Genomic DNA, 23131 nt, shown 5'->3' with positions numbered 1-23131 from the left:
TTAAAATTTAAGATTTTACTCAATAAGTTATTGCATTATAAAGAATTGACTTACCTATTTTATACTTCTGCGATACCATTCCCAACTTCAATTCATTGAAGAATACTATTTTATCGGTGATTTTGTCAATGTTATCCATGTTCAAAGAGTTGTCTGTGATAATTGGCACAGGTAAACTGATTGGTTGATGTCCGTAGTGTATGGCACTGAAGTTATCGGCTTCTTTGGGTAACTTCTCAAGCACAACCGTAACACAGGCTGAGTTCACACAGTCCAGTCGCAGGCTTCTCTCCAATCTGTCTAACTCTTTTTCTGAAACAGTACAACCAAAATTAAATTCTATATACATACACAATCTTACCGCACAAGAGTCGCCAACTGTTTGAAACCACTGGAACTATGTGAGAATGTGAAATGTTATGCGGCTGAAGGAAGTGGGGAAAGGAAGGAGACGGGGAAGAGGAAGGTTGGGTAATACATTGACATTTAGAGCAGTAAAAATATACAAATATAGATAAATTTGTGTGACTTTGAACAGACTAGCGTTACGATAACCTAGAGTGGCCATACTTGAAACTACTTTTTGTGAACATTTGTGTACTCTATTTACATGCTGTTATTATATCATAATAATTCATTAAATATTAAATGTTTCTCTTTCTCTTTAAAAGATCATTGATTTACCGTCTCTTTCTTCTAAACACACATTCACGGAATATTTCTTTAACATACTATGCAGGCGGCCAATAGAGGAAATAACAGTTTTTTTTTGCACGTCTATTTCCAAAATGTATAATAATCTAAACTTTAGATTCTAAAGTAACCCTGACTGCACATATAGGTATGTACATCATTGGTCCGTGACTTTTCAGTGAGCTAGAGAGTTAAGATTGAACAATACCATATGAAGATTTTTCAGTTTGTGGGATTCTGTGCTTTCCCAAATTGAAAGAATCGTGAAAATCTTCATACAAAAAATTAGGTTTTAAAAAATAAAATATATTTTGCACCCACTTCAATAATGTTGCATTTTTCAATCTTACTTACTTACTGATAAGTCGTGGACCGCAACAAGAATATTCCTCAGAATTTGTAAACCGATCATTTTATTTAACATAAACTCACCTTTCTTTTCGTTTTTCGTTGTCAATCCAAACACATTCAAGAACTCCAATTTCCCCTGGCCGGTATCCAAAAGTATTGATTTTTTTTTCCTAAATTTCCTTTTATTTGTCTCCACGTCTTCGTCTGATTGCAGATCACTATCTCCATCAGAATAATAATAATGAGATCCCAAAAACCTTTCATGCTCTCTTAAAGTGTTACATTGTTCTTTCTCCGGTAATGCTTGAATATTATTCTTATCCCTGGCTAGCATTTTTCTCTTCTCTCTAAGTATCTTCCGCTTTTCTGCCAAGTCTATAGAACTCACAACTTCTCCCTCTGAATCAATCTGTCCACCGTTTAGCGTTTGCATTAAATCAATTCTATCGGTTATTGGTTCGTTTTTAACAATACTTTCTGCTTCCAGTTTTATATCAGCTGTCATTATTGAATTATTTTTCTTCCAATCCAAGAACTGATTTGTGGGTTTAGTCAGAAGCATCGCTAGTTCACTATTAAAAAATGCCGGTTTTAATAAATTGACTCTTCTCTGTTGCACTGCATTATTATTATCTAGAAAGAAAGGAACTTGGTAGACTATCTGGTTCATGTTTTGTTGCTGGCTTGCTTCGCAAACTTTTACATTGGACTTGTTGAGCAAGCTCTGTAGAACGGTTCCGTGCTTATTTGGTTCCACTGTATTGTTTTCTTTTACAAAAGAAACTGTATGCGTCACAGGATTGACTGTTCGAAACGTTTGAGCACTCACCATGACTTTAGTTTGTGGAACTATTTGGTTGGTGAAGTCCGTTTTATCTCCAAATTGAATGGTGTCAGTTTTTGCTGGATGGTTGGTATCGTCTGCTGTTATTAATTGATTATTTCCGATACTTTTATTCAATAACATGAAATTATGATTCGGTTGTAGATTGATGTTGCTCATGTATAAAAAATTTGGCTGAACGACAAGGTTTGGTTTTGTTGTAACCTCTAACAAAGGGTTGCCATTTTGTACGATTCTTTTTGGTTGTGGGGAAGGTATGCTACAGTTTTTACTAGCTATCGGATGAGATTTTTCTTTAATCACTATTTTATTTCCGTATATTTGGTTTTCAGTTATCAGATTTTCAAAGTCGTTTTCGTCGTAATTGTCTTGGTGAAGCCTTTTCAAAGCCACAACTTTACTATTTGTATCGGGCGACGTAGCAACTATTTTTACTCCCTCTTTAGAAGTTGTAAGTAGTGGTGAAGTCTGTAAAGGGTTGCATATATTACTTTCATCTTGCACCATTCCTTTTGAAATCAGAATGGAGTTAGTATGAGAGGGTTTGGATGAAATTGCCAACACTAATTGATTCGTTAAATGTGACGATGGCACAAGCAAAAATTTCTTTTTCAACTCTTTACTATTAGAATCTTGTAGATTAATAATACCTTTGGTGGTATCTATTGAATATTTATCAGAGAACGGCCTCGTTGTCATTAGTGGTCTATTAGTTCTAGCGCACACATTGCTTGTTTCATTAACAGAACGGATTGGATTAAAATTCGAGACATGTGTTCCCATGTTGAACTGGTGATTTTGAGCAGAGACTATGAATGTGTTTTCTCTGATTCCTTGATTGGCCAGCGTATTAACTATCTGACCCCTGAAACTGGCTCCAGCGTCAGAGTTATCTTCAGCTGGAGCTATATCGGTTGTCACGGGCATTTTGATGATGCTTTGCGGATGCATTACCGCATTATTTTGCAGAAAAAAATTCTGCTTGCTGTCCATTTTTAAAAACATTTGCTGCTGCGATTCTAATTGACCTTTATTTGATTCTAAACCTAAAATTGGTGACTTTTGTGGCTCGTTCAATTTACTCTCTATTGTTTCATTTCCCGGAGGTTTTACTGGCTGAGCTTTAGACGTCCCCACGTCATTGTGGGAATTAATACTCCTCATATCAATTTTACTAATTGGGATGCTTGTTTTCAAACTGAAAACATTGTCCACTTTATTTGTTTGACTTATTATCGGTTTGACCGGCGGTACAAGTTTACCAATGCGGACATTAGGTACAAGATTTATTTTACGATATGCCGGCTTCTTTTCTGACACAATATTAGCTGAACATGATTTGTCTTCTTTATTTACTGGAATAATCTTTGTCGCTTTCGGATCCAATTCTGTAGGAGTAGCCAATAGGTTTTTACTAACTCCAATCTGTGTAGAATTATCTTGGTATCTGTCAGTTTCATGCGACATATTTAATGAAGCATCAGTGGAAGTTATTTGTTCTTTGTCAATCTGTGTGTTATTTCTCTCAGCATCATTAGTAAGAGTAGATTCTGATGCCCCCTGATCCATATTAATGATGAAAGCGCCATTGTCTTGTTGGGTTTGCAACGGATTTACTCCAGGATATTGTATTGTTTGAAAAGGAGCAAAACCTTGTATGGGATATGTGATATAAGTTCCATATGCAGGATAGACCAACTGTTTGCCCAGTGTAGAAGGATTTGGATTAGGTATTGACGAAGGTGATATAAGAATGTTTAAGGGTTGGTTTTGGTAAGGATAAGCACTCTGCAGACTTTGTGTGTTAGTTTCGATTGAAGGCTGCATCGGTGGTTGAAGTGTCAGCCCTTCAGCAGGATTCTCTGTCCCCTGAGTGCACTGAACTATCCTTGTTGGTTCTTGTTGAAAAGTCGTCTGATCTGTTAGTATTCCCCCCTCTGCAATTGACTCTACGTTCAGCTCCCTGGCTGAAACCAAACATCAAAACACCTTTTGATTTTTGTGTTCCCTCATATTTAGTCATAGTCAATAGTATCTATAATATTCCCAATTATACCACACTGAATTAAAAAATAATAATAATACTTGTATTGAAAAGTACCTACGCGGAATGAATGATACCGGTATTGAAATCTACCTATGCGGAATGAATGATACTACTATTGAAAAGTACCTATGCGGAATGAATGGTAACATGACTCAGTAGTCAATATTGAATGGTACCCACATTAAATACTACCTACCATGTTTTATCTAAAAAATTATAATAACAAAATATTTAATATTAAAAAATGGGATATAACTAATAAATAAATATGTAATTAATAAAAAATAAAAAAATAAAATATTGGATTTATGACAGATATTTCAGTTTGCATGAATAACACCATATATTTAAAAAAAATCTTTTTACCAAAGTCCTTCAGCACAGCTGCAATATTGTAAAAATTAAGTCCATTACACTAAATATTTAACCTTACAACACCCAGACCAGAGCTTTCAATCCTGGGAAATCCCCGTCCTTTGTCGGCACCGTAATCCCGGTGCAGCGCTAATCTTTATCCTAGGATTATATGATTTTTTTGATTTCACGGACTTGTTTCAATCGTGGGAATATATTTTTTTATTGGAAACATGTCGTTTATTGCGCAATATTTTTGAGATCTTGGAATACAGGTCATAAAGATTTCGGGGTAGGTTATATTTTTTGCGTGGTTTCTTAAAGAAAAAAAGTAATTGAAGCCTGAATAACATTCAGTATTTAGTCAACATTATACAGAAATTAATTTAGACCCACTGTTAAATTTTGAGCTTTTCAAAAAAATCAATGGTTGCTGACATGTTGAAATCAGTCCAAGAAAATATATCTTTCTCTGTGTCGGAATTAGACATTGAAATTGTAAAGGAAGTCGATTTAAATCTGTCTCCACAAGAAAAGCTCGATACTATTGACAATGGACTTAATTCCAAAATCTTAAAAAAAAAAGGAACAGCTAAGAGATTTATGAATTATTATTAAAAATGAGCTGGAAAATTTCGAATTTTAGCTTCAACACTTTTAATCATTGAAGAAGACCAAGGACCCTTGTCTTACCGAAACAAATACTCTACCATAGAACAACTGATACCTGGCCATTTTTCGTCATTTTTATAAATCTCATATTTCTATCTAAGAATTACTAGTATTGCCCTCAATTAATTCCCATATTTTGTTGCTATCTTTCTTGTGCGATTGCAAACTTCTTCCTGAATATATTTGTAGCGTTGTTTTACATTTATTTTGTGACCTTTATGTAAAAGCCCAGTAGGGCGTTGATAAATAAATAAGTGGCGGTGCGTGACTTTTCAGTGGGATAGAGTGGTAAGATTAAAAAATACGACATAAAGGATGTTGTAGATGAAATTTAATTTAATCTAAAAGTATTTTTAGCTACAGTGACATCAAAAGTGTTGTATTTTTCAATCTTACCGCTCACTGTAAATTCACGGACCACCACTGATAATACCTATTCGATTTTTATTTATGTGGGAGACTTATTGACTTTTCTACATATTTAACACTTGGTTTCGACGATCATGATGGAAATGACGTTGCAAGCTGAAAATAGTTGTGTTGACCTAAGAACGCTTTTCGTGAGTCTTTATCGAGACAAAGAAATAGATTGCCTGCTAAATTAAGATTTCTTTTCTGTATCAGTCTACCTGGGTTCTGTGAACCTAACTTGTTTTTGTCCACCACACAATCACTGAACAGATAACCTCAAAAAGTATGATCTATATTGATTTAAAAGAAACCTTTGGCTCTTAGGCCCCAATTATCAAATTATCTTTTGAACATACATGGTATATGGAAACTCTTTCTACAAGCGCAAAACTGGTGAATCTACATCATTATATTTGGAGTTGTTTTTGAGGTTAGTATAATTTTTTTATTTAAGCTTTCGTTTTTGTGATGTATGGTAATTAGTTTGAGTAGTTAATCGGTAGATGGCGGTAGACATAAAGCCTATATCATGTATTAGTGATAGATATTATCGGCAAGGCAAGCAAATGCGCGCCCAAAGATTTACCTACCCTCGGGTAACGAACAGTTGTAGCTAGCCAGACAGGTTATTGTAACGTAAATAAACAGTATTATATTAAGAACCTTTTACTGATTATAAGAGTTCCCAACACCCGAAGTCTGCTTAAGTAAAGGCTGATATAACAGTTTTCGAGTAAATCGAGTCCGAAGTTTGAATTCTGTAACCATTCGAGCGATGGCATGTTTCCAAAAAAAAATCCTTGAGAGATAGTGGAAAAAATCATACCTCCGATGCTGACCTGTCTACCTAAATTTAGGAATCCATGGCTCAAGGCCTAGAGCGATGAGCTCTAAATATTGTTTTACTGGTTAGGCCAAGTTGTTCTCTATGGGGGTTTGTCAGCTGTTTATGGTATTTTTAAATGTGTCGTAGCGTTGACCCGGCTCCTAAGCCTAAAGTTTCTTAAAAAATAAATACAAAATGTAAAACTTTTCTTGGGTTCTCTGTGTGATGTACATTCCCCAGTTTCCCGCTTATACCACTAGTTTTCGGACACCATGTATCATGTATCAATTCCATTGACATGTCTGACGCCTGGTAGTCGAAAGGTATTATGTCGATTGGGGACAGCTGTTTTCTTTCAAATCGGTACAGATTGCACGTCTTGACCAGTGTCAAAAATTCGCTGTGAACCTGCTTTAAAATCTGTTCAAAATAATTGATTCGGTCATCTTCAATAGTTTCTGATTATCCCATATGATATTTTTAATATTCTAATGATTTTGCTGTAGTTACTATTTTATCATATCTTAATCCCTCCCTCTTCTACTTTGTTGAGAGAGAAAAATCATCCTTCTTCCACATTGTAAAGCAGTACCCAGGAAGGAATCAACGAAAAACGATGGAAACTGTATATTTATCTCAAAAATTGTTTGGGCCATTTGTTTCACAGAACTAGAACTACACTAGAACAATTCAAAAAAATAGTATTAAAATTCTAAACTAACTAACTAACTAACCATCACGCCGTTTCTTGCAGGTGTAGGCAGAGAGGACGGGCTGCCAAAAAATTCTGTCTTGGCACACACTCAGTGCCTCATTCACATTCATACATCGTCTCATACATACTGTTCTATTATTCTTACTCTTGACATAGCCCGACTCAAGTATCTGATTCACTTGATTGCGCCATGTCTTCCAAAAACATCTAAGCGTCCCTTTCTTAATCTTACTCACTACTCTTAAATCAGCCTTGCATTCTTTGCCGATATCCACATTTATCAGACGATCATACATGGTTTTACCAAACATATGCCTCAGGGATCTCATTTCTACAGCATTCAGTCTACTTTCGTCCTTCTGTCAGTTCCATGGTTCACTGCAATACATCAGGGTAGGTACCAACAATCCATTGTGGACTGACTAGCTTCGCTTCTTTTGGACAATTTTTTGTTAGCGCCAACTGAGTTCAGTCCTCCATTAATGGAGTTACCTGCATTTACCCTTATTTCAACATCTCTGACAGCCTTCTCATCTCTCGTAAACATACTTACTAATAGAAATTCTTTTATTATTGTCCATTGATTTCACAGATCCAATTCAATCCATTCCACCAAAACAGGAATATTTTCTCCTTTATAAATATCCTGAAAGAAATCATTCCTAAAGTGCAGAATTCACACACAGATTTGGTTGGCGTATTTGTCCGCAGGGCCGCTCTTTCAACGGCCACACACACGCATTCGGACATTCGAAGTGATGGTATGTCTAGGGAAATTTCAGGGGGAATTCAGGTCTTGAGTACCTCATACAAAATCATTCTAAAATCTGGGAAAAGAAATTACTAGAGTTTTACACCTATTTAGTTAAAAAGTGACATAGAGGGGAACTCGAATCTAAAATTGAAAGAAAAATATCAGCGACCATCTTCAAATTCTAGAGTTCTCCATAGATTTGATTAAAAATCAAGCTGCATTCAAATCTTTTGTCAAAATGCTCAATAACTAAATAATTGGATTATGCCAGGCATGACATTTTTTCAACAGGTAGACTGAGAATGCAATGACTTCAATGCCGACAACACAGGAGGAAAAGATATCTTGACGTAATTCCAGAGTTAACATAACCTTAGAAGGGATTTATTTATTGATTCATTTATAAAATGGTACATTACAATAGAATCCTCTGCCGCTCATTTCACTAGGGAATTCCTTTGTCGAGATGAGAAGCTTTTATAATTATATTTATTCAAATAAGTAAAATACATAATACATACATAGATATGTATTATATCGAATATGGGGTTTCTATGGTGATTTATGACAATATGAGTAATCCAAGATCACCACTCTCAGCCAGTATGGATTTTTTGTCCATTTTCTTGAATAGATTTAACGAACCTATAGTTTTTATATAAGCATATTATAAAGCAATGGAGCTTTATAAGAAAATCTCCTTTGTCCAAAGAATGTTCTGGTATTCATCGGCCGATACATTAAAGAAGAACCCAATCTAATGTTGCACACTTGTTGTGATCTTTTGGAATACAATCAATGTTGTTGAACAATTTACAGAGAGCTTGTATTATGTACAAATGCCTTATTGACATAATTTTACTTTCACTATTTAATAACTGTGACGAATACAAAAAACTTTTCTTATGCATTATTTTTTTGATTAATTTTTGTGACAATAACCCCAACAGACAACATTATATGAAAGCATTGATTATTAAGCCAAGATATTAGATATTGTCTACTATTTCCAAAGGTTGACAATTACACTTCTGCATAGAACAATGTATTTTTGAGGAACCGTCCAAAGACGGCTGATTTACAGAGTAAATGCTAAAAGTAATATTGACAGACCGGTCGGTGGCCGAGTTGACATCGCATTTGGGTCCCACCCAGGCGTAGTTTGTTCAATTCCTCAGCTGGCTAAGTCCTTCATCACAACACAAGCAAAAATTTCAGCTTACTGTGGTGGTAGTAGCAGATTTTCAAATATTGTCAGGTTATTCCTAACCCGGGAATGTTGTCTTTCTTTAAAAAAAAAAAAATATATATATATATATTTAGTTTTGGTCATGTTTAAGGTTAACAGGTTTCGATCAAGCTAAATCTTTACTGCTCTTAATCCCACATCGCACTTAGCATAAGTTTCGTCCGTGTATCACCAGCAAATACCAAAACAGTATCATCTGCAAGTACAACTGAAGTACCAGAAAACGGCAGCTTACAGAGGTCGTTAATATATATAACAAAAATAAAAATGGACCTAGAACACTACCCTGAGGAACACCATATACAATTGATGTATTTGAACTAATGTGATCTAATCATTACTCTTTGTGATCTATTTTCAAGATAAGTTCTTAAACAATCTAAAGCTCTGTTAACAATACCCATTGAACTGAGTTTATTTAGGAGTAAACCATGGGATACGGTGTAAAATGCCTTAGACAAGTCAAAGACAGCCATTGCTTTTTGCCAGTTCTAGAGCTTCTACGACTGAGGTGATCATTGTTTGCTGTATCACCGGTTCCCATGTTATCTCAGAAGCCAAACTGGTTAGCTGAGAGAGTTACATCTTTTTATAAAAGACACCAACCCAGTTGTAACTAATTTCTCTATTATTTTTTATAAGATCTTTAGCAGGGAGATAGGTCGATAGTTATTAATATCTAGGTTATCCCTTTGGTTATAACTTTGGCATTTTTGCAGTGATTAGGTAACAAGCCATTCTCAAAGCTGACATTAACAATGTGTGTAATAGGTATAACTAGTTCAGAAGCATTTTACTTGTGGACGATTGCACTAATACTGTCATTTCCTGAACCTGATTTACGATCATTAATCTCCTTTAAAACTTCATTACAATTCGTCGGGTTAAATTCAAAACTGGCATTTTTCATGGAATGTGTTGGATCATAATTTTTAATTAAACCATTTTCACTGGTGTTAATTGAACTGCAGAAAATTTTAGTAAAATTATGACCTATATTTATGAAAAAAATTATTCACATGCTTAGTGAGTGTTTGATTATCATTTATACATTTAGGTACTAATTCCTTTTGCTTATACAATGCTTGTTTTATTATTTTCCATTCTTACTTTATATTGCCTTTAACCTCTTCAAAAATCTCTTTATATGACTTTATATCTTTATAAGTCAGTTATATAAGTCCTCCATCACAACACAAGCAACATTTTCGGCTTTCTGTGGTGGTAGTAGGAGATTTTCAAACATTGTTGGGTTATTCGTAACCTGGGAATGTTTGTCTTTCTTTAAAAAAAAAAAAATTTAAAAAAAAAAAAAAAAAAAAATATTACTGTTTGGTCGCTTTTATAAATTTTCACCAATTTCTGTATCTTCTGTAATACGCAAACAGTTCAATATTATTTGGTTCTTTGCGACAACTGTTGTGTAATTTGTCAAGTTTTATGAGGCAGTGAATAATTCCAGAAATTATCCATGGTTTTAAATACTTTTTTTACAATGGCTTCTCTTTATAAATGATCAACTTTCAATATGTAATTTTAAACATCTAATGAAATTATCAGTGGCTCTATTAACCTCACTTGCGGATAAAAATGTATTCCATGTTTCCTCTTTTAGTTTTGACTTTAGCAGGTCATTATCCACAATTAGTTTAATCTTTACGTTTATTTTATTTGATTTTATAACTGAAGATTTGAGATATTTCAATATTCTAGGAAAATGGTCTGTAACACTGTCCTGAAGACAGGATCCTCATTTGACTTAACCCTAATCCCTAATGTTGTCTATAGAATTTTCAGTACTTAAAGTGACTAGTCATAAATGGTTTTAAACCATGGTAAGTCATGAGTGAAAGATATTGTTGACATTTTTTCATTGTTTTTTTTTCCAAAATTTATATGAGTATTTCTCAAAATAAATGTACGTAACGAAAATGTAGTTACGAAATAGTGTTACGAAATAGTCATAAGACGTAACTAAATAGTAAACATAAGGCTTGTTTACACAATGGCAAATTTTATTTTACTTTTTTTATTATTTATTAAATTAATTTAGTTGTCGTCTTTTTTAAATGTAAGTAATTATCCTTTACTTTTTATTTATTGTACATACTACAAACATACATAAGCTCACGACCCAAATACTTGTATTTTGTTATACCCGTTGTAAGGAGTTTAAAAAAAACAAGGGAGTATAAATAAATGTTTTTTAATCAATTATCAGCTCCCAAATTGAAGTACCTAACACTATATTCAACAAATCTTAAGAAATTAAAAAACAGGCACTGTTTAAACTATTAAAAATTTAATAACATACAATTATTTAGTTTGAATCACTATCCATTAGCGTTTTATAAATTTCTTCCTCATCTTTATAATAATTGAAATCTTTCCTTTGGTTTCACAGTCAGTTTTTCAGTCTTTGGTTTATCACTCCGCTTTGGCGGATGAATATAGTCATTTAGTGATAGAGATTTAGAGATAAGGCCCTTACAAACCACTTTCTTTTTTGTATGAATATTTTCCAGTTTTTCGTTTTTAAGAATAGTCACTCCACATGGTTTATCTTTGATTTTGTGAGAATCTTCAATTTCATTTTCACTATTCATATTTTCAATATCAGTGTTATTTTCTATGGCATTATTATTTCCTATTATAACATCTCCGATTTATAATATAATCCAGTTTCAATGGGAATAGCATCATTATTAGTCTTAGTTTGTTTATGCAATAATATTTTCAGAATGTTCACTTGCCTTTTCATCCGATTACAGCACTGTCTTAAATTCTTATTTCGACTTTTTAATCGAGTATTTTCTTCAGTCATCTTTTGTAGTCTTTCCTTTAGGATTTTTTTATTATTTTTTCTACCATCAAATGTATTATTTTCTTGTGTCGTAGGATTAGCCTTTTTCATTCTTTTATCATTGGCTTGTCTCCACTTTGCTCGTAGCTCTTCTTTTTCTTCTTCTGAAAGAAGTTCTTTTTTCTTTTTGATATTTTCTTTAACTTTTGTCAAATGCTTAATTCGGATTTCCTCATATTTATTTGGCTTTTCCTTTTTCAGTCTTTCTCTGTAAGCTTTTTGCCTTTCGGCATTGGTTTTTGGGGGCATTCCTAAAAAAAAGTTATGCTGTAGTTATGGTTTTATCAGAGTAAATAAAAATAAATTTATATAAAAATAAGCTTTTATAAAAAACTTAAGGCACTTATAAATATTGTATAGAGCGCCTGTAGAACGGATATTGTGTATGAGTGCCTCAAGCTTATTTAAAATAAAACCAGTATTGGACGGCTCAGCTTGATCTTCAAGTACTTGTCATTATGTATAATGCCATATAATCGCGATAATAAAACATACAAGTCCGACGACACCTGCTCTGCCATTGACCATCAGGAATTTCCAGCGCATCCTTTGTATTACAACCTACCTACTTTCCAGCGCCATCAACAGATCTGCTCTATGGTATAATAAATTTTATTTTTTTCCTATTATATCTAAATACATATGTATATTTGTTCATTGTGCATAATATATTACATTATTACCAAACTTAGATAAGACTTTCATAAAAATGCTAGATACACTAACAATATACTTACTTTTCTTAATCACGTTGTAACTGTGTACACTCAGCTTTACATTGAACTTTTTCGTTACGTTACAAAATTCATAACAAACGTTACGAAATTGTAATAAGAATTTATTTTATAAAAAGTCAATGGTTTGATAAAATTTAAAAGTGTTAATATGTAAGCTTAGCAATCTTTGTACCGCACATATTACAAAAAGATGAGTAGAAAAAGATTTACCGTTTTGTGAAAAAAGGCTATAATATTTCCTGTTACGAAATAGTGGTCCCACTAAAGAAACACGTTGTTACTGATTTTAACAATTAATGTTATGGCGGAGAAGTCAGACCAATAACTAATCAGAAAGAGGCTAGTGTTGCCCATGTTAAATTATACGAATGGGTTCAAAAATTACGGTGGAAGTACTAATAAAACGTAACTAAAGAGTAGTTACTAAAAAGTAAATGATGATGTCTCACTTTGTTTTTTGTGCATAAATTATCAATTTATTATGAAACCCCATAGAAAATTACTTTGTACAGAAACTAAATTTAATTAAGACCCTAAAACTTACAAAAAATCACATATTATAACGTTATTATCGCATTTTATGAAGTATAAACAAATGAGGTGGGTAGGGTGGCAATTTTATTTTGTATGGAAGGTAAAAATCGATATTTTTTAAAAAATTAAAATATTTGCGAATTAATACGATTGTAATGTTAATTCTTCGATATTTTAAAGCCTAATATTTATTCTACAAAATGGTGCATATTTTTTTTGTATGATTAATTAAAAACATGTGTAATTTTTTAACTGTTTCTAGGCACACTTTATTTTTCCAAAATGTACACTTTTTTTGAGAAATACTCATATATAGATGTCGCCACATAAAATCACTTTGTGGTTATGTGTTAGTCATAGTGTTAGTACAGAACGAAGTAAATCGTTTAGACGGTCAAGAAAAGTATCAATGTGTGCTTGAGAAGGAGATCTATAAACTGCTTTAACACATACATTATTAGATAATTATTAGGATTACTATTAGGGACAGCGCCGGAATCAAAACACTTTTCAAAGAATGTTCACGGATGTGTGTGGTTTTTTTAAGTTGGATATATATGAATAAGTGTGCATTGAACAGAACAGCCATTTTATTAGCATCTTCCGTAGATTTCTGAGGCCAACTGAATATAAGAGCATACTTACCAAATAAAAAAGAATGTTTTGATTGAATATTGGTTGCATTTTCTATTATTATCTTTGAGCTGCTTTTTACGGTTCGTCTTTCTTAGTGTAGACACAGGTGTTCAGCCTTTATTGACTGCATGCCACTGGTTCACGGATAGAATTCAACAGTACAGACACAGATGACATATTTTAGAGAAAACATTGTAAGGGGCACTGGTTTTATGCCCACATTCAAAGTACAACATACTTGTTAAAAATTAACAAACTTTTTCAATAAACTTGCCAAATTCTGCTTCACGTAATATGCAAAAAATATATAAATAGCACTTAGCTTCAACTTTTTTTTTTTGGTTTTAGGCATTTCACCCTGAAAAGAGTGCTTTGTGCCGGTAACAGTTAAAGTGGATAAAAAAATTCGGTTAATCTATTGGGAGAATAATAAAACAAATTAAACATTGGAATCATTTAGATCGCTAAAACAAATTAAATGTTGAATTCATTCAGGTTAATAAACTTACATAAAGCTGTATGAACACGAGAATTGTTAAGAGATAAAAGGTATGAAATGTTAAGGGGGGACTGGTGTGTGATTTTAATAAGACGGCGGTATATGTTCTTGAAAGATGAATGATTTTTACAGTTAAAGAAAACGTGATCGAGGGTTTCCTCTTCCACACCGCACTGGCAGACCGGATCATCCAAAACTCTAATTCTAGCCAAGTGGGATGCAATTGAACAGTGACCGATTCTCATTCTCGAAATACATGAAATGAATCGTTTTGACAGTTTTTTACCGTGAAACCATGGCTTAGCAGGGATATGGTTTTGAATTCCAGCATAGAAAGATCCAGTTCTTATTTTGGAGACTGCCCAATTTTCTTCCCAGGCACGAGTCATGTTGGATTTAAGAATCGGGAAGACATCGGAGATAGGGATTCTAAAATTTAGTGGGATAGTTCCGGAATCTGAACCAGATTTGGTGAGAGAATCGGCCATCTCATTACCCTCTATACCCAAACGGGCAGGGACCCAGGCCAATATCGTCTCAAACCCAGATTCACTTAGAGAATTGAGAAGATTTTTTATTTTACATATAATATTGTCTTCCGGATAACATAGAATATTTGACATAATTTTAGTTAGAGCACTTAGTGAATCAGTACATAGTAAGGCTCGATGAATGTTGAGAACCTGGATTTGATTTAGCGCTTGTTCAATTGCAAAGCATTCAGCTGTAAATATGGAAACTTCTTTCGGTAATTTATAAGTGAGATTGATGTTGAATTCTGGACTATATATCGATGCTCCACATCTTTTATTTTCAAATTTGGAACCATCAGTGTAAAGGATGGAAAATCCAGGGAATTTTGAAGCCACAATGCTTTTAAAACAGTCATCCACATTACGAAATTTATTTGGGGAAGTTAAAATATTCTTCCGAAAGTCTGATGTTATTGTGTTCGGCATAAAAGTGATTGCCTTAAATGGAATATTGTATATAGGGAGATTGGGAACTTCTTGAAGATATTGGAGGGAAGATGACAGAGAATTATAGAGATGAAAACTTTTAATTAGGAGAGGAAAACATTTTTTTTCACTCAATCTTTTGTTAGAATTCAAATTAACACTTAGCCGATTAAGACTTTGTTTAATAGGATGATGTGATAACGATAAAGCCTTGAAAATATATTTATTGGCAAGGAATTGCCTTCTGAAATATAATGGAGGCTCCCCACATTCCACCTGAAGCGCATTAATTGGAGAAGACTTCATAGCTCCAATAATCATTCTGAGGGCTTTTGATTGAATTCTTTCCATTTTCTTATCTAAATATTTAGGGAGGGGGTCAAAAAGGAATGTGCCGTAATCCAAGTGGCTCCGAACTAGGGAATTATACATTAATTTAAGAATGGTAGGATGAGATCCCCACCATACTCTGGAAACTGCTCGCATCATATTAAGTCCCTTTTCACACTTTGTAGAAATTATCTGAATGTGTGGAAGCCAGGAAAGTTTATGGTTCAAAAGAAGACCAAGGAATTTGATTTGAGTAGCGGTTTGTAGAGGCACATTATCAAAAGAGATTGAGAAGTGGGGAATTTTTCTTTTGCGCGTGAAAGCTACGACCCTTGTTTTAGATGCCGCCAGATTCATCCCATTTATTGACAACCAGCTTTTAATATATTGTAAAGCCAAATTCATTTCCTTAGCTGCAAGAATAATATTTTTATGTAACAAATATATAAGGATATCATCCGCAAAGTAAAGTCGCTTGATAGAAAAAGGAATTACTGAGTCTAGGTCGCTTATATAAATATTAAACAACAGAGGACTGATAACAGAACCCTGGGGTAAACCTCTCCATAGTTTGCGCCTTAAGCATTTAGAGGAAGACTCAATAATAATGGACCTATCTGTGAGCAAATTAATAATAAATTGGACTAGTTTCGGGGGGACTTGTTTTTTAATTAGCTTTTCTTTCAAAACATTCAGTAAAACATCATCGTAAGCTGATGAAAGGTCGAGAAATGTGGCCAATGTATAAGAATTTAGGGATTGAGAAACTCGGATATCAGTTGTGAACAAACTTAAATTATCCATTGTAGATTTCTTTTTCCGAAAACCATACTGATTTGGTGAGATAATATCTTGACTTTCAACAAACCACTCTAGTCTGTTTTTTATCAAACGCTCCGCTACTTTCATCAAACATGATGAAAGTGCAATAGGCCGATAAGACGAAATTTCAGATGGATTTTTCCAGGTTTTAAAATGGGAATGATTTTTTGAGTTTTCCAAACATCCGGAATTAGTCCTGTTTCAAACATATTAGAGATAAGAAATATTCAACCGCCATATCAGAAAATGATTTAATGAAACTATAAAATATTCCATCGGGACCCGGAGCAGAGTCAGAAAGGGCTCTTATCACTCGTTTCATCTCATCAATGGAGAAAGGAGCATCTAGCCAGTTAGAGTGAGATGGATACGGCTTAATAGAAGGCATTTCTTCACATCCGGCAACTGATGGGGGGGCTATTTTATCCGCAAATCCTATAAGAATTTCTTCTGATATATGTTTGATTCTTGGCGGAGAATACGATGATCCAATTTTTTTTAAGCTAGACCAAACTGAAGACTGGGGAGTTTCCGGAGACAGGTTCTCACAGAACTTCCGCCATCTAGCGAGCTTCTTATTTTTCAAAATTCGTTTGGTTTCTGCCTGGGCTTTTTTAACTGATAAAAAATTTTCTAGTGACATACACTTACGAAAAGAGGAAATTGCTATTTTTCGAGAGTTGACGGAGCGAGTGCATTCCTCGTCCCACCACGGAGTAGAGTGTTTTATTTTAATGTTCGCATTGCGTTTCGGGATGGATTTTTCTGCTGCATTTATAACCATAGAAGGAAACGTCTCACATTGCATTCTGATGTCTCCCGGGGACGATTTTGTTAAATTAATAAGGTTATCTAGTTCAGAAGAGAAAGTGTTCCAATTCGCATCTTTCGTTCTAAATTTGAGATTATTTTTAACTGGGGGGGAATAAGTGTTAAATTGATGGTGGAAGCGGATTATAATTGGGAAATGATCACTAGAGAGGGGATCGTTTAGGATGTCCCAAGAGCATTTAGATGCTAACGAATACGAACAAAGAGATATATCAACAGCACTTTTCCGTTGATGAGGGGGGGTGAATCTGGTTGGAGATCCGTCATTTAAAAAACATAGGTTATGGGTATCAATAAAATCTAAAAGATTGCGGCCAGAACGATTTGTTATTTCGCTACCCCAAGAAGGGGAATGTGCATTAAAATCTCCAAGGATCATATAAGGGGAACAAATCTGGGTTAAGATTGGTGCCCATTCATTTTCAATAAAAGTCGTAGAGGGAGGAATATATATTGACAATATTGTGATATCAGATAAGACAGCTGCTATTATCTGGATATCGTCGGAGGGAGTATGAATATTAATTTCTTTAAACGGTATAGAATTATGTATTATCAGAGCCGAGCCGCCTTTACCATCCGGTCTGTCGTGTCTGAGACAATAATACCCTGGAATTCTTAAGTGAAAGGAGGGTTTTAACCACGTTTCAGAAATGGCGGCTACTGAAACGTCGTGTTCGTCGAGTAATTGAATTAGGTCAGATTTGTTAGCGAAGAGGCTTCTACTGTTCCACTGAAGGATTTTGTTCAGTTTCGAAGCCATTGGGGAGGCAAGATAATAAAGATTTAATCTAATCGGCAGCGTTGGACGGTACAGTATTGTTGTTTGTAAGGATAGAAATTAAAAGGGTAATTAAAGTGTGTATAAAAGAATTATTATTCATTATTTCGGGGAGAGCAGGAGGGGAAGAATTACCATTAATGGCACACCCATTGGGCGTCTGGGATTTGGCATTCCCATTCGGGCTGGCCAAAATATTATTCAATTGTTTTTTATCAAGGTAAGGTGTATATTTTGGGTTGGATTTGACTGGCTTGAGAATGGTTCTCTGTGAGAAGATGACGTTGAATTTAAAAAGGTGGTTGTTTGGAAAGGAGCTGAGGACGATGTCATCTCTGCGAATGATTTTTTCGCAGGAGAGATTAACTTTGAGGCCTGGAAGTACGAAATGTTGTCGGTAGCCATTTTATGTTTTATGTTCTTCTGTCTTGTTAATTCCGGACAGGCTAGACTGACCGCGGTATGTGCACCCGAACAGTTAATGCAAATGGGATCATTGGAAGATTTCGGACATAGATCAAATGAGTGACTTTCTCCGCAATAGTAACAACGTGGGGGGGAGCGGCATACGGATTTCGAATGTCCGAACCGGCAGCAGTTGAAACATTGAATTGTTGGAAATTTATAAACTTCGACGGGAAGCGAGGTATAGTAAATTAACACACGAGACGGTAGGGATTGTCCCTCAAATGTAACAACAACAGACTGGGAAGGTTTCCAGATCGTGTTTCCGTCAGTAGAATCCTTGTAGTTCAGTCGACGTACTTTTAATACTTTCGGTGTTCCGTGAGAATTATTCAAAGCATCAACAATTTCAGCCTCTGGGATCTCCGCGGGAATTCCTCGCACAAGACCCATTCTCGAAAGGTTAAATGTAGGGATGAACGATTTATATTTATGATTTGAGAGCGAGTCAATTTTTTTTACAAATCCATTTGCGGAAGCGGCAGTGTTAAACTCGATAGATAATTTATATCGCCCTTCCGGTTTAATTGAACCGTTAACAATACCAAGGTTATTATTTTTTGAGTCAAATACGAATTTTCCAAAATCTAAAGGATGAATAAGTTTTCCCTGTTCAGTTCTCTGAACATTAACGGTAAATGGACCGGAAGCTGAAGCAGGATAAAGTAATTCAGTACTTTTTGCATTATCGCTAGTTAAAGTACTTGGCTGGATGTTACTATTGGTGTTAAGGTCGTTAGGGGTCGAGGTTTGTTGAATCGGCGGTATAGATTTAACTTGCGATGGAATGTGAAGGCTATGCGATGGTCGTCGTTTACGAGATGGGAGCGTAATAGAAACCTGGCTCGTATTAGATTCCGAATCAGAAAAATCCAATATCGACCCTGGGTCGGGAGGCCTATCTTCATCTTCCTCCATTATATAAAAAAACTTAACTTTTAAAAATTAAACTGAAAAAATAATACGCAGTCTATTTCATTGACTGTACAAACAAAAACGGATTAGCCGTAAGCAGGAATGCAAACAAATAGGTAAACGATAAACAATATTAAATAAAATGTAACAATAATCTCTTATCTGTACGCAGCGCAGGAACGGGCGAACGGCACTAGGCAATAGTAAGGTACACACAACCACTGTTGACCGTGGCTCGAATCGGACTGTAGCTTCAACTTAATTACTACAATAAATCTATTTATGTCGGGGGAGATGGTAGAAGATGTATTAAAGTTCAATTTTTTAATCAAAGTAAAGTTTGAAGGTTAGGAAATACGCATAAATTATTAAAATAACCCAAATAAACAATATATTTGGTGCACGTTTACTTAAACCCCCTACTTAATTAGTTGTCTCCATTTTTAATTATTTTTTTTTTTTAAAGAAAGACAAACATTCCCGTGTTACGAATAACATGACAATATTTGAAAATCTCCTACTACCAACACCCTAAGCGAAAAATGTTGCTTGTATTGTGATGGAGGACTTGACCAGCCGAGGAATTGAACACACTAAGCCTGGCTGGGACCCAAACGCGATGTCAACTCAGCCACCGACCGATCAAATTAAATATTTAAGATGAAATCAAGTGTTGTTTTTTAAAGAACCTTTTTTAAAGCATGAAGCGGAATTCGACAACTTTACCAGTTTTTCTTTCACCTTACAATATTACACCCACTTTATTAGAATTCACCTCAAATTTTACTCCAAAGATACACAACAGCTAGTCCATAAATATTTTTGAATACTGTTCATACTGGCTATATTGGACCACTGGACTGTCCTTACTCTGATTTTATTTTATGTTATCTCTCTGATCTGGAGACCTCATAATGTTATGTTAATTGACAGTATGTAGCAAAGTCCTATTTTAACTCGATCATTTGGCATTTATCTGTACGTAAGTTTGTTTGTTGCGTTCCATTTCCAGTTCAAGATGGTGGCCATATTGGATACTACATTTGTATTCCGCTGGAGTTTGCACGATTGTGTTTCCTACTACGGGCTGTCAAATCAGAATAATCAATATTATGATAACCGAATACCCCATAATATTTAATAATACCAAATAAATGACATTTCCCATACATTCTGATGGCAGCATACTACACTAGTGCCTCCTAGCGACGTGAGTTGTGTGCCTTGGTTTTCTTTCGTACGTTTTAATGGATTTTATGTGAAATGTATTCTTTATTTTATTGAAATAAATTATAGCATTGAAAAAACCATAAAAAATTAGGTAACCTATGTACATACGAACTTACTGCTTTTTTGCTCACACATAAATATTAAAGCGGCTATTAACTGTCTTTGATGGTTTGTGGTTTGTAAAGTTAATAATAAACTGATATAATTATAAAATTTTATTAAAAAAAACGTATAATTAATAAATAAAAATATTTAACATATTGATATGTGTTTTGAACATCGACATTGACGATGATTTATATCACTTCAACATGAACGGAATGCCGCATGGAAAATGAAACTAACATACCATTTCTGAATCAACCTTAAAAAAAATTATAATTATATTTCTCGTTGTACATATCCTGTTTTTACCTAATCAAGAACATTCTGTTTGCTAGTATTTAACCAACTCATGTTATATTTCTCGTAGTACATATCCTCTTTTTACGTAATCAAGAACATTCTGTTTGCTAGTATTTAACCAACACATATTATATTTCTCGTGGTAAATATCCTCTTTTTACGAAATCAAGAGCATTTTATTTGCTAGGATTTAACAATTCATATTATATTTCTCGTAGTACATATCGTCTTTTTACATAATCAAGAAGATTTTATTTGCTAGGATTTAACAATTCATTGATTCGGTCAGTGGTTGAGTGGGCATAGCGCTTGGGTCTCACCCGAGCGTCGCGTGTTCGATTCCTCGGCTGGCTAAGTCCTCCATCACAACACAAGCAACATTTTCGGCTTTCTGTGGTGGTAGTAGGAGATTTTCAAACATTGTTGGGTTATTCGTAACCTGGGAATGTTTGTCTTTCTTTTTAAAAAAATTAAAAAAATTTAAATTTAAATTTTTTTTTAAATATATATTATATTTCTCGTAGTACATATCCTCTTTTTACATAATCAAGAAGATTTTATTTGCTAGGATTTAACCAACTCATATTATATTTAACCAACACCTGTCAACGTTTTTTTGGCATCCTGAAAAACAACTTGGAGTGTTTTTGTTGTTTGTCTAACTATTTATGCTGTAGGAGATGGTAAAGAAGGTGGTAAAGAAGCATTAAAGTTTATTTTTCTCAATCAAAGTTAAGTTTGAAGGTTAGGAAATATGCATAAATTATTAAAATAAACCAAACTAACACCCTAAAAACCTATTTTGTGCATGTTTACTTACCCCGACTTAAATAGTTGTCCCCATTAGATAGTTGAGTTGAAATCAAGTGTTGTTTTTTAAATAGCCTTTGCATTCGACAAGTTTACCCATCCGTAAAGTGCACACACAGAATCTACTTTATGTGACATTTTTGCATATTTTTTCAATTAATATTGGTCAAAATACAAAGCGCAAAACACCGCCACTAAGTATTAAATAAATTCAATTGCCGCAGGAATTGTGTCAACAAGATACACTAGCAACTCTGGCGGCCAGAGTTGTTGATATTTCCAATCTTTTACTGGAGTTGGACGTATTATTGATATTATAGGATATTTGTGATAACTGCTAAAGAAAGTTCTTTGGAAAAATTGTATAATTTCTTATTTGAAATTTTAAAAAAGTGTTACATAAAATCTATGGTTTATAATTAATTAGGTAGGTATTTAAGTACCTACTTACAAATCCAGTGATTTTAGAGGAAATTTTGGTTTAGATTAATTAAATAAGACAGTTAAAATTAGGAACACAGACATCCTCTCTATGAACAAGGGGGTATAACTCTGTTCGCAAATTGGAACCGTGAATATTGTTGCCTAACTATATCCACCAATGAAAAACTCTGAAAGTCTATGGAATAAACTGTATATCGTGATTGTATCATGCTAGGTAGAATTCCATCGTTATACCTAATTCATTAATGATTTAACCTGTATCTATAATTCATTGTCTTGCTGAAATAAAAAAATGCTTAACATGTAACCGAGTTTTTCATTTTGCTGTCGTGAGGTAATATTTTGACATTTCAAATATTTTTATTATAAAAATATTTTAGACTAATAAGTAGGCTTCGAATGAGAATTGTACTGTCTATATTTTGGCATATCTATGGTTAAATTGAGGACCAATTTGTTTCATACAAAAAGCCCGAAGATATCGACCAAGGGGGTATAACTCCAATCGAAAATGAAATATTATGACGTCATATGATTGCCTCACTATATCCACCAATGAAAAACTCTGAAAGTTGATTCCGAACTTTCAGAGTTTTTCATTGGTGTATTTATAATAAGTAGGGTCCGAATGAGAATTTTACTGTCTATGTATTGGCATACAAAAAGCTCGAAGGTATCGATCTAGTGAATGGTTTATTTATGATATGGACATTAGTCACGAGAAAAGAAGTGATAGTTTTGAAACTTGGCAATAATGTTCGTAGCACACTTACTGGTAAATTAATTTATTTTTATCAGGACAAGAAATGCACCCATCTTGGAATATGTAGTAGCCTTTTCGTAAATTTACCCAAGAATACTTAAAACTTTTAAGACACTAAAACGTGCGTCGTCTAGATTTATTGTTTATTATTAAAAAGTAAAGCACTCTTAATTAATTCATACACTCTGTTA

At 34.0% G+C, this 23131-nt stretch overlaps 1 protein-coding gene across 1 annotated transcript in view; it reads right to left on the bottom strand.

Annotated features, from left to right (window-relative positions):
* The window catches only part of px (MAP7 domain-containing protein plexus), a 240657-nt gene that overhangs the window by 7271 nt on the left and 210255 nt on the right, over window positions 1–23131 (bottom strand). Inside the window, exons 21-22 of the mRNA XM_089648724.1 lie at window positions 1126–3855; window positions 55–312 (exon numbers count right to left, since the gene is read on the bottom strand). Of these exons, the coding sequence (XP_089504850.1) occupies window positions 55–312; window positions 1126–3855 (2988 nt within the window). The remainder of the gene's footprint in view (window positions 1–54; window positions 313–1125; window positions 3856–23131) is intronic.

Source organism: Hesperophylax consimilis, chromosome 28, assembly GCF_061612785.1.
Source record: "Hesperophylax consimilis isolate HC1 chromosome 28, BYU_Hcon_1.0, whole genome shotgun sequence".
NCBI classification, from domain to species: Eukaryota; Metazoa; Arthropoda; class Insecta; order Trichoptera; family Limnephilidae; genus Hesperophylax; species Hesperophylax consimilis.
Note: the sequence above shows the minus strand (reverse complement) of the source record. Positions and strands in the feature narration are given on the sequence as shown.